Genomic DNA, 12,575 nt, shown 5'->3' with positions numbered 1-12,575 from the left:
GCAGATGGACACTATGGTTGTAAATGTAAGTGGCACATAAAGGTAGATGCTATTTTGGGAGAGCCTTCTTTGGAGACGGTTTTGCTAGACACCTGAACCAACGTTCTCTGTTCTATAGTGTGGGAATAGATTGGAATGGCTGAGGGAAACTGAAAAGGGGAGGGGGTAGGTAAAGAATAGAAACGGAGGCTTGCATGTGGTGTAAGACATGTAGGAAATATCAGTGTTTAGTATGTGAAGCTTTGCCAATCTACCTTATTTGCCAATTTATTTTTTATTTAGGGGAGTCACCTCTCCAGTCTTGCTCAAGGTGGCTTACAGGACTATAACATCATAAAAACATAATAAATAATCAATATTTTAAAACAAGCAGGGGTAATAAAAGCAGCACAAAAACACTGAGCACCCACCCTGACCTCAATAGCCCAGGCAAGCCCGATCTCGTCAGATCTCGGAAGCTAAGGAGGAGGGCTGACCCCGGCAAGTATTTGGATGGGAAACCTCCAAAGAATACCAGGGCCAGAAGGCAGAGGCAGGCTACCAAGCCATCTCTGAACATCCTCCATGTCCCAGTAGGAGTTGCCAGAGGTCGCTATGATTTCCAGGCACAGGTGCACATGTACACACACATACAATGCAAAAACCCAGGTGCACATGTACACCCAAAACCACTGAGCACCCTTAAAATATCCATAAAACAGAAGTCAGATCAGAAGCAGACCATAGCTCGGCTCCTGACATTACGGTGGGCATCAGGTGAGCATCAAGGGGGAGAGTATTCCACAGTTGCCATCCACCTTGCCTCTGAAGGTGAGGGCACAGAGAACAGGCTTATGGGACAGATCTTTGTGCATGTTGGGGAAAAAACATTGCATAACTGCAAGCATAAACTTTCCAGTTAGCAATGCTTACTTCATTGCTGATTGTAAAGGATATGATGTATGGCTTAGTACGCCAACATATCCACAGCATTCTATGAACACATAAAACTATCAAAGTCAGACCACTGGCCTATATACCTCAAGTATTGCCTACTCTGGATGTGGGTCTCCAAAACCTCAGAGAGCTTTAGAGTATGGCACAAGATGAGTTCGCATCCCCAGTGAATCATGGGTAATATTGGGCCTGTTGCACTTTTTGCTTAACCTACCTCATAGGGTCGCTATGCATGTTTTTGCCTTGAAGTCACACCTGATTTACAGCAATCCCATATGATTTTCAAGGCAAGAGAAGTTCAGAGGTGGTTTGCCATTGCCTGCCTCTGCATAGCGATCCTAGTACTCCTTGGTAGTCTCCCATCCAAATACTAACCAGAGCCAACCCCGCTTAGCTTCTGAGATCTGATGAGATTGGGCTAATCTGTGCTATCCAAGTCAGGGCCACAGGATTGCTAGGAGGGTAAAATGTAAGCGAGAACCATGGATGCCACACTGAGTTCCAAGGTAGGGTAAAATGATAACCACACTAGATCCTGTGAAAGGTATTCTTCACCACTGACTGGCACCCCCCAGCAGGCCACTGTAGCTTTGGCATTGCAGATATTTATCTGTAGGGAGCTGGAGGATAAACAGATGTCACATGAGTGTTTTGTCCCTTTCAGTTCTCCTGGCATCACCTTTAGACTCACCACAATGTATATCAATGTAGTTATAGCCAATGCTCCCTCTAAGCTGTGGAGTCTTGTGAGCCAAAATTCTACCTGGTGAGCTACTGACATTAAAGCTGTGAGCGAGTGATTTGGCTACTGCATAAATTAGTTTGCTCTGGAGCCCTCCTTCCTGAGCTAAGACAAAAATGTGTGAGCCGAAGGCTAAAAAACTGTGAGCCAGCTCACACTAACTTGGCTTAGAGGGAACATTGGTTATAGCAACATCTCTCTACACATCTACTACAATGCAACATTTCCAAACATAGTTAAAAATAGTTATGTATCCAATATACACATTCTGTGTATTCAATATGCACATTAGCTATTAGCTTTGAACTCATCATGAATTTATAATGCTGAATAAGTTGTCCATATGAGGACTTTGCTCACCCCAAGGATAAAAGGCAGCAGGGTCTGCAGACTAGGAGCATTGGCAGTAAGTTCTGAGTCTGCATGTTTGTTCAGAAACAGATTTCACCAAACTCCCTACTTCTCTCCCAAGTAAACATAGACTAAAACAGAACTGCTGTAGAGACAAGCATTCAAATCAGTGGCATTATATCTAACCACACCGTTCAAGGCTTAAGGGTGCTTAAATCTCTGGAAGAGTTGGTGTGGATTTCCACTTCCCTATGCCCACTGAAGGGCCCCTGCTTTGCTCCCTTAGATGTTCCTGAGGGTCTGCTGACCTCAAGGAACAAAATTTCAGGGGGTGCAGTAAAAGCTAGAAACAGGAAAAGTCCCACTATGTGAGGTCTTCAGATCATAGGATACATTCAAAAAGTGGTATGCTTGTTATCCTTTCACCTGTTAAAATGCTCAGCTTAGTTTTTTTAAAAGAACTGGTACCATAAAACATCAATATCTTTATTTTACTAAGTCTTAAAATTTTCTAATTTTCACTACTTCGTAGTGTTAAACCTCTTCTCCAAAGAATATGTCCCCCTGCTCGTAAGAAGTTATACACAGTTTTAAAGTAATAACACAAAGACCTCACACACACTTTACAAGACACTGAAAGGCACAAGGGCAGTATCGAGCTACAGAAACATTTAATGCATAGCATATATGTAATAGCCTGGTTAGTATCTGCAACTATGATGTGAGCGGTGTTCTTTAAAAATATTGGTTAGATGAAGACATATAACACCCCTCTACTCCCTTTCCCTTTCTTGTGAGAATGGGAGAGTCATGCTTACACTAAAGACATTTTTTTAATTCTGTAAGGTCACATTTTTGTCTTGCCCTTCCATGACTTTGTGTAGTGCATTGTTTGGTCTATAGACAAAGGCAATGGGTTCCTCTCCCAGTTCTCCAAGTTGTTCCAATGAAGAAACGCATGGATTATGATCTTTCAGCATATTTGGTAGCTTGCATTCTTTCCCTTGTAGGCGCCGAGAACGTCTCACCGGAGTTAGAAGTTTCAGATCTTTAACAGCAGACTCGCTATTTTCACGCATCAGTTTTTTCTTCATACTTGGGAATCAAGAAGACATGGTCATATTACATAAAATGAATGCAAGACTATGACAAAACATTTTATTTGGAACCCTTATCGATCTGAGATGCCTCCTCTGCACTATACCCAGAGGGACAGACATTCCAGCCTACCCAGATCTTGTCACTAATATAAGGGGAGAGGAACACTTCCTTCTACAGCTTTTATAGATGTCATCACCAATCCTGATTGGCTTGGAGGGATCACCTCAACAAGAGGCATAGGAACTTCTATAGACATTGGTAAGTCAAGTAATTTTTTTTCAAGAAATTTTTTATTAATTTTATAAAGATTATAACAAAAAGAAAAATCCAGTTTGATCCTTGTGTATATAAGCTCCAATTATTGTTTTAAATCTTGCTACCAGGGTTGAAGTAAATATTTTGTAATCAATATTGAGTAATGATATGGATCAAAAAGATTTGGGGTCAGTAGTGTCTTTTCCTTTCTTTGAATTAATATTATATTTGCCGCTTTCCATGTTTCGGGTAGTATTCCTGTTTTTAGAATCTCATTACAAGTATCAGTAAGTGGTTTGGCTTACAAATGAGCAAATGATTTATAGTATTCCGCTATGTAGCCATCTGGGCCAGGTGCTTTATTTGATTTTAGAGTTTTAATTGCATTTTCAATTTCTTGGCAGTTTATTGGCTCTCCCAGATGATGGTGACGTTCTTCAGTAAGTTTCTGAAGCCCTTTAATAGAGACTAAATATTTATGGATGTCTGATATTTCTGGCTTACTGGAGGAGTATAATGAAGTATAAAAGGATTTCAGCTGTTGTGGATTTCATAATACCTTGTGAATCTCTGATATTAGCTATGAAGCGTTCTTGTCGTCTTTTAAGTTGCCATGCTAGAAATTTGAGTTTTCTAGGGCTATTTGTTGTAGCTATTTGGTGTATGTTGAAGTTAGATTTCCTTATCCTCAGACATTGGTAAGTCAAGTAATAGAATACTGGCCTATATCCAATCAGCAGCACATGAAACAAACTTTCCCCATGTTCTTTTCTGTTCCTGCATCCCCCCCTTCCAACCCCACCCCACAAGTTCATTCCTGGGGTCACATGACCTACCCAGAGAAATAATGACCGCTCCTCTGTTGGGAAGAGGCAATTTCTTCTGCTTTTCCTGCCTCACCTTAGCAGCCCAATGTGCACAGGTATTCTTGTGTGGGTTCTAAAACTGTATTTCTAGGGGTTGGAAGGAGCAGAATGCTAGAAAACTGTGGGCCTTTGGCACATGGATGGATACGTACAAGCCACTATTAACAGCATATACTCCTGAAATTACAGCTTACCTTTCCAAGGAGGGAGTAGTTGATATATTATACTTAATCAAGTATGACCCTGGGTTGTCATTTTCTGGGGTTTTAAACTCCAGGATTCCATCCTTCTGTGTCTCATTCTGCTCTTTTTTATACACTGCAGGCTTTTGGTCTGACTCTTTAATCCTGTGCTGTTCATCATCCAGAACGCTCTCCTCTTCAGGCTTCAAACGTGCTTCTGCTTTCAAGGGAGTCTCTCCATCGCTAGGTTTCACCTCGCTCTTTGGCTGGACTTCTACATTCTCCTCATCTACTTCTTTCTTTCTGCATTCTCCTAGAAAATTACACACATGCATTATTTGGGGCAACAAGGAATTTTTCCCCAATGAAAAATGGGATTTATGACTCAAATTGGTGAAAGACTGTTGTATTGGATACAATACCCCCTTTGATACTCGCATCATGTTCAACCAGCGTGGGCAGGAATGAAAGTGGCTGCTGCTTGAAAATTTCAACATGTAATCATTTAAAAGAAAATTGCTATAGAATGATGTATAGATGGTATATGACGCCCAAAAAGATTGCCATGATGAGTGATAATATGTCTAACAGATGTTGGAAATGTAAAAAAGCAGAATGTTCCTTTTATCATATGTGGTGGACTTGTGATAGAGCTGTGAACGTTTGGACGGAGGTCCATAATGAAATGCAGAAAATTTTGAAATGTTCTTTCAAAAAAGAACCAGAAGTATTACTTTTGGGTCTTAAAATGGAAGAAGTGAATGTAACAAAGAGAACATTATTATGGTATTTGATTACAACGGCCAGAATGACATATGCTCAATGTTGGAAGCAAGAAAGAATACCTGAACTATGGGAATGGATAAGGAAGCTACTCTGTATGGCCGAAATGGATAAAATGACAAGAAAGTTGAACAATAAAGAAGATGAAGAATTTTTTGCGGATTGGAAGGACTTTAAAGAATATATAGAGAAACATTGGGATGTCAAAATAAACTTTTTTGCTTTAGTAATTATTAAGAATAGACTTTAGAAATGTTGGAAAGAAATTGTTATCAAATAGGTTACCTATGAGACTGAAAAAATATAAGTAAGGTAGTAAAAGAAATTGTGAACCTTTAAATAACTGAAGGGAAAGATTAAGAGAGGAAATGTGGTGGGGGTGGGAACGCTGTGGGAAGCCTGGAGAAGGGGTGTGAGGGAAAAGGGATGTATTAAGAAATGGTGAACTGGTTAATTTTGGACTTTTAAAAGGGTCCCCCCCCCTCAAAAGAGAAGCGGAAAGAAGGGAGGAGGGGAAAAAAACCGTATCTGAAAGACTTTTTAAGCGCAGGAGGGGGGCGACGCAGGAAATCAAATAAGCGTTTTACCTTCTGGGCGGGAAAGAGAGTGGAGATCTGGGAGCCATCCCGGAGGAGTGCAGCTAGAACTTCCAAAAAGTAAACAAAGTTGTAATATGGCGACGTCGAGAAAGCTAACAGAGAAACAGCCCAAGAAGACAGGCGGGACTTCCTGTCCTAGCCCCTCTACTGCTGGAGCTGCTGCCAATCAACCAGACAGTGATCTTGCACGCCATCTGCTGGCAGAACTGCAAAAAATTAACAAAAAACTCGATTCCATGGAGGATGCTTTTGGGTTACAGCAAAAGAAAATGACAGAGACAGCAGAGAAGGTGGATGACATTGCAAAGAAATGTCTGGCATCAGCAGAAGAAGTACAGAAAGTTAAGAAGAAGGTCTTGAAAGTTGAAAAACATCAAGAAAGACAAGATAATAAAGTGCTAATGCTTCAGATGGAAAAATCAAACCTAATTCTCCGTTTCCAGGGATTGAGAGAGGAAGAGGGTGAGGACCTTAGAGACATTTTGGCAAGTGCACTGGCACCACTGATTGGCAACGAAGCGGAAAAAATAAAAGAAGAGATGGATTTGGCCTATCGGGCCTACTCCAATTTCACAAGATAAAACAAGTTGCCAGCAGAAGTGGTGGTGAAATTCATAAAACAGCGTCTCAGGGGCAAGATTTTAAAGGTTACATCAGCCTCACCCCTGAAAATTGGTGATCAACAGATCAAGATTTTGAAAGATGTTCCATTTGAAATCAGAATGAAAAGAAAGGAATACAAAGGACTGACCACTTTCTTACAAAAACACCAAACGAATTATAAATGGTTGGTGCCCGAAGGACTGTTTTTCAAGTTCAAGGATAAAAGAGAAAAAATAGACTCCATCTTCAAAGCTCAAGACTTCTTGAAAAAGCACGCCAGTAAAGAAGAAGGTGCAGAACTAGCCAAATGGATGTCGACGTTAAGCGTAGAAGACAGCAGCTCGGAGGGAGAGGTGAAGGACGAGGAAGAAAGAGGAGCGACGAGTTCAAAATATAACCTGAGAGGGAAAAATGGGAAGAATCCCAAAGTTTAAAAGTTGTTTATCTTTTTCGCTTTTTAATGGACTTTATTTTGGAAGAGAAAACTGATACCAGAAGGACAATACTAATATATTAATTGCCTTGTTTAAAAATAATAGAAGAAAAGAAGAAGCTTCGACGATGGAAAAAATTATAGATGCTCTGATTTGACTTCAAAAAGTTTAACAAATTAACATAATACTAACACCACTCACTTCTTTTCATTGTCTCTCTGTATACCCTCCCTTATTTCTAATTTTAAGCAAAATACCTCCCCTCTTTAGGGGAGCAAATGAAGCATTTTTTTAAAAAAAGAAATGGTGAACTGGTTAATTTTGGACTTGTTTTAATAAAAAGAAAGAAAGTGGCTGCCGCTTGGGGGGGGGCAGGCAAAGAAGGGAAGGACAGGAGAGCATAGCAGAGCAAAGCTGAGAGGGAAGGGGGGGTGCTGGTAGGAGCCACTGCAAGCCAGAAAAGAAGGCAGTGTTGCCAAGTTACCACCTTATAGAGTATCTATAATTATGGACTATGACTGTAGAGCTGGACTGTGCTAACAGTGTGCCAGGGCAATGGACTGAACTGAAGCCATGCGACTAGGCTACTCTACCGGACTGTTGGCATGTGCCCCAAGTGAGGGAAACCTTGCTCTGGAGCAAATGTGCTTAACCAGATGTGGACCCCCAGATGTGGACCCACGGAAGACCTGATGCCTCTTGCTCCTGCAGCCCAATATTAGAAGGCAGGCCAGTCTCCTTGACCCTGTAAACGCATGAAGCCAGCAGCAGCTCATTGAAGAGAAGCCTTGCTCTGTGAACACGGTTCTTCACAGATGCCATAGAAAGCTCTTCCTTCCATCACACAGGCACTTCCACCGGCCACCTCTGCATATTGACATCTCCTGGTGTAGCATGTACTCAGCTTCCACTTAAACAAAAGAACTGATTCCATGACAGGATTAAGCTGCTGTCACGTCCATCAACACAGGTGTTGATCGTCGAGACTATTGTCAATGGAGCCGGGCCATTACTATTCTTCCCTTTGTCTCTCTCTGAGGTGTCACCATTAGTTGAACATTATTACAATTGCCCAACAATTAATCCTATTCTCCTAGCCATTAGTAACTGGATTTTTCTAGCACTTCCTGGGGACTACGTGACTGGTGAAGCATCCCCCTCCCAGTCATTTTAGAGTATAAAAAGAGAGCATCTCCCCATTGCTCTCTCTCTCACTTCCTACCTTCTTAACCCCACTCTACCTTTGCTGACTCCATTCTTAGCACTGTTTGGAATCTTCCAGGTGCGTTGCTGGCCAACACACAATCCCCTTCCCTTAGTGCTCCCCTCTTTTTCACTGCAGGATCATCTCATCGCATCAGACAGGTAAGGTATCGCCCCCATCAACGATACTTTCCTGCTAATGCAACTGTCATTGTACCTTTCTTTCTAGATTCTTTGTTCTGTATTGTTTGAGTGTGTGATTGTTTTGTTTTATTTTTATATCGTATATGTGTGAATTATTTAGTAAAAGAACTCACTATCATTTCAGATCTAGTCTTGGTGTATTTCTGTGGATCTGGAGAAGTTGGACTCCTGTATACACAGGTTAAAAGGTAAAGGTTCCCTTGCTCGAAAGCCAGTCGAATCCGACTCTAGGGCTGCGGTGCTCATCTCCGTTTCAAAGCCGAAGAGCCAGCGCTGTCCGAAGACGTTTCCGTGGTCATGTGGCCGGCATGACTAAACACCAAGGCGCACGGAACGCTGTTACCTTCCCACCGAACTGGTCCCTATTTATCTACTTCCAATTTCTTGCTTTCGAACTGCTAGGTTGGCAGGAGCTGGAACTAGAGATGGGAGCTCACTCCATCATGCAGCACCCGGGTCTCGAACTGCTGAACTACTGACCTTCCACAGCCTGCAGTTCAGCGTCTTAACCACTTGAGCCACCGCAGCTCCTGTATACACAGGTTATTGGTCCCTTAATTAAAGCCATTACCATTTAAATATTCAAATTCCCCTATTTTATTAAGAAATAAGGCAATTTGGCTTACAGCAGGCAGACAAGGTGACAGCAGCCAGGAGGAGGAAATGACAGCACTGGTCTTTCTTTTTCTCATTGCTCCTGCAAGGGAGGAGAAATGTCCCATTAATGGTGGACACGAGGAGGTGCTGCTGCTGCTTTCTTCCTTCCTCCTCTGCTGCTCGAGCCACCATCAGAGAGCTACCACCCGGTGGGCAAGCAGCAGGCACGTAGCCAGAATTTTTTCGGGGTGGGGAGAGGGGGCAGTAAGTGCCGGCTGGGGATGGGTGGAGTTGGCCTCACTGGCATACTTTCCCTCCCTCCCTGGCTCTTGCTCTCTTCCTCATTCCCCTTTTCTGTGTTTCTCTCCATTAGGATTGGCTAAACAGTGCAATCTGGCAACTCTGGTTCTGCAACACTTATGTCACACTTGAAGGAGTCATATAAATCTGCTAGAAAAACCCATCTACGCGCAGGCTCCAGCTCCACCAAAGCCATGGAGCGCGGCAGACAAGCCCAGCGTTTTTAAACAGCTTCAGAATAAACTGCTTTCCTGGGAGGCAAACCGGTGAGGCAAACTCCTGCCCCTTAAGAGGGCATTTCTGTCCATCCACAGCTGCCTGGGCCAGAGTACAAGGTGAGCTTGGTAGAAAGGGGGAGCTGTCGGCCCCATGGGGGCTCCTTTGCGCCCCTCTGGCCAAATCGCTCCCCAGCCGACTGTGGGAAGAGCTACCAGAGGGGCACCCCGACGCAGGGAAGGTGTCATGGTGCACCAGCCTGCCTGGCACCTGGGCTTCAGCACCCCCCTACAGGTCACCTGCTGGGCCCTGCTGCCACGCTTGTGCCCTGCCCTGCCCCTCAAGGCACCCTGCTCGAAGTCATTGTAGAAGGACTTGTCCAGCAAGTGCCACTATTTACTTAGGCTATTATTAAGAGGTTTTATCTTATCAGCTGTTTAATGGCCTCCTTCTGTTTTGTGGATAGTTCTTATGCTTCTTATCCACATCTTATGTGGATAGTTTATGTCCAATGGCTTGTCTTTAATGGTTTGTTTGCTATATTGTGGTGATCTTAATTGTAAGCTGCCTTGAGCAGGACTCTCAAGAGGAAATACAGAAATATCCTAAATAATAAACAAACTAGAAATAAACATGCTTACCGTCAGATTTGGGTAGATTTTTTATATCTTTCAAGACATCCGTTAACGTACTACGTAACTCATCCTTAGGCTGAAAGAAACACAGACCTGTTAGTAGTAGATCAATTCAAATACAGTTTCTTGCTTTGTGTTTCAGCTTTTACATTGTAAGAGATACCGAGACATCACAATATCTAAATACATCCTTGGGTTTTAAAAAAATTAACACCTCATTTACAAGACTTCTCAAAATCCACTTATAATAAAATGGAGCAGTGATAAAGCAGAAGCTACACAGCAGTGAGGACGGCATACCTGTGCTCCTGCCAAAATGGCTTCCTCGTAGACAGCCATGACCTTTTCAAGAGTACCCAATTGTTCAAGACGCATTCGGCATACCCAATACTTCGCAAGCTTCTTTGCATCTGGAACGCTCCGTATCAGTTCTTCCAAAGTGGAATGTATCTTATCAGACGAGTAACCCTGAGGAAGGGTGTAAGATATTAAGGAAGAGACAAGAGTATTTGTTAGCTACATATTAAGCCCCATGTACCCCTCAACAGGAATTCTAGAGGAGCATCTGTTGGACTAAATGCAGCAAAGTATCTTCTGCCACCTTACAGGCAACCTAGTTTTTGTGGCATAAGCTTTCCATGTGCCCACTTCTGTCAGATGCCCGGCTCTCTGCCACTATTCAACATGCAATGCAAGAGCTGAGCCACACACCCCACCCCTGAGCGATCTTGTTTAGCATAAGATTCAAGAGACAGGACTTTTATAAAGCTCATGACAGGGTGAGAAAACTCTCTCTTCAGGTTTTCTATGATACACAGAAATTAGGGGTGTGCACACAAAAAATGGGGGGGGGGTTTTCCAGGTATATTGGACCCCCAAAATTTGGGATTCTCAAAAACATTTGAATCCCAATATCTGTATGGTACTCGGGGGTTTTCAGAAATCCTATTTTCCCCCATTTCCATTATACCCTATGGGATTATTATAATCAATGGGAAATCTATCTGGGGGTATCCAGGGGTTGGGGGGATGTTTTTTGAGGTAAAGGCACCAAAGTTTCATAAACATTGGACCCGGGGGTCCAATTCTATGGGCCCCCAAAGAAGGTGGGGGGAAAACACAGCAAAAACACTGGTGTCAAACCAGTCTCTGCAGTAGAAACTGAAGGGGGGGGGGGATTTTTCCAAGATCAGCAAAACCAGTGCATGTGCAGAGTACCCAGCAGAATCAGTGCCACACTGGCAATGCCAGTTCAACAGATCGAATCGGTGTGTGTGTGCAAGCACAACATAGACAGTGCCCAGCAGAACCAGTGCATGTACAGAGTGCCCAAAGAAGGTTCCCACATTGAAAACAATGGAGGGGAAAAGACAGCATTTAAGGGAAGACACTGGATTTTGCTGGGCGCTAGTACATTGCACTGGTACTGCTTGGCACTCTGTATACGCACTGGCTATGCTGGGTTTGGACCCCCCCCCCCGCTTGGATTTGTTGAGCTAGCATTGCAACAGTGTCACTGGTTCTGCTGGGCACTTTGTGAATGCACTGTCTGTGCTGTGCTTGCACGCACACACACCCAACTTGGAAATATTGAACTGGCATTACCACAGTGGCACTGTTCTGCTGGGCACTCCATACATGGCTTGCAACCCTCCCACTTGGATTTATAGAGCTGACATTGCCACAGTGGCACTGTTCTGCTGGGCACTCTGTACATGGGACTAGCTGAATGAACGAATTGAATTTATTACAGCGCATAGCCAGCAATATAAAACCATACCTACAAATATTTATCATATAAATAGATTACAATGTCTAAAATATCCAGATGGTAAAACTATTTGTGTAAAATTATACAAGCATTTTAAACTCTAAAACCAGAAATACGGTGTAAAAAAGGACAAAATGTTAGTCTTTAAAAAATAAAATAATGAGAATAAAAAGATCAATTAGATTAAAAACAAACAGTCCTAACCCAAGTGGCTGCCTGAACACTGATGAGCTTTTATAACCAAAAAACAAAATTTCGCTATCTGGTGTAGCGCTATATGATCGGAATTTGAAAGCAATTTCTCTATCTTATCCTGATTTGAGGAGCCAACCAACGCTATCTGGTGTAGCGCTATATGATCAGAATTTATAAGCAATTTCTCTATCTTATCCTGATCCGAGGAGCCAACCAAGAGAGGACCAATAAGTTTTGTGCGAGCTTCGTTATATAATGGACATCTTAGGAACACATGTTCCTGGGATTCTATCTCCCCAGACGCACACATGCATAGCCTCTCATTTCGGGGAGTTTTCTTGAATTTGCCCTCAAGAACTGAAGAAGGTAAAGCAGAGCATCTAGCCAGCGTATACGCCCTCCTAAGTTTATTTGACTCCAGAACGGATAAGAATGGGGCTTGAGCAACCATATATTTACTACTGTATGGCGCTAAAAAGGCAGGGGTCGCCTGTACGTCCAGTTGGCGTTCGATGTCTTCAATCCTCTGCCTGACCACTAGCTTAGCTTGAAAGCCACCCCTTTCCAAAAGCTCTTGGGGGGAAAACCCTAGTAGTGTAATT

At 42.9% G+C, this 12,575-nt stretch overlaps 1 protein-coding gene across 1 annotated transcript in view; it reads right to left on the bottom strand.

The window, feature by feature from the left end:
- Positions 1-2,674: 2,674 nt before the first annotated feature.
- The window catches only part of CKAP2 (cytoskeleton associated protein 2), an 18,876-nt gene continuing 8,975 nt past the window's right edge, over positions 2,675-12,575 (bottom strand). The window contains exons 5-8 of the mRNA XM_015429049.1: positions 10,308-10,475; positions 10,014-10,083; positions 4,446-4,746; positions 2,675-3,124 (exon numbers count right to left, since the gene is read on the bottom strand). Coding sequence (XP_015284535.1) covers positions 2,863-3,124; positions 4,446-4,746; positions 10,014-10,083; positions 10,308-10,475 — 801 coding nt within the window. The 3' untranslated portion in view covers positions 2,675-2,862. The remainder of the gene's footprint in view (positions 3,125-4,445; positions 4,747-10,013; positions 10,084-10,307; positions 10,476-12,575) is intronic.

Source organism: Gekko japonicus, unplaced genomic scaffold (assembly GCF_001447785.1).
Source record: "Gekko japonicus isolate JY-2015 unplaced genomic scaffold, Gekko_japonicus_V1.1 scaffold1705, whole genome shotgun sequence".
NCBI lineage: Eukaryota > Metazoa > Chordata > Lepidosauria > Squamata > Gekkonidae > Gekko > Gekko japonicus.
This window is presented reverse-complemented; position numbering and strand designations above follow the sequence as displayed.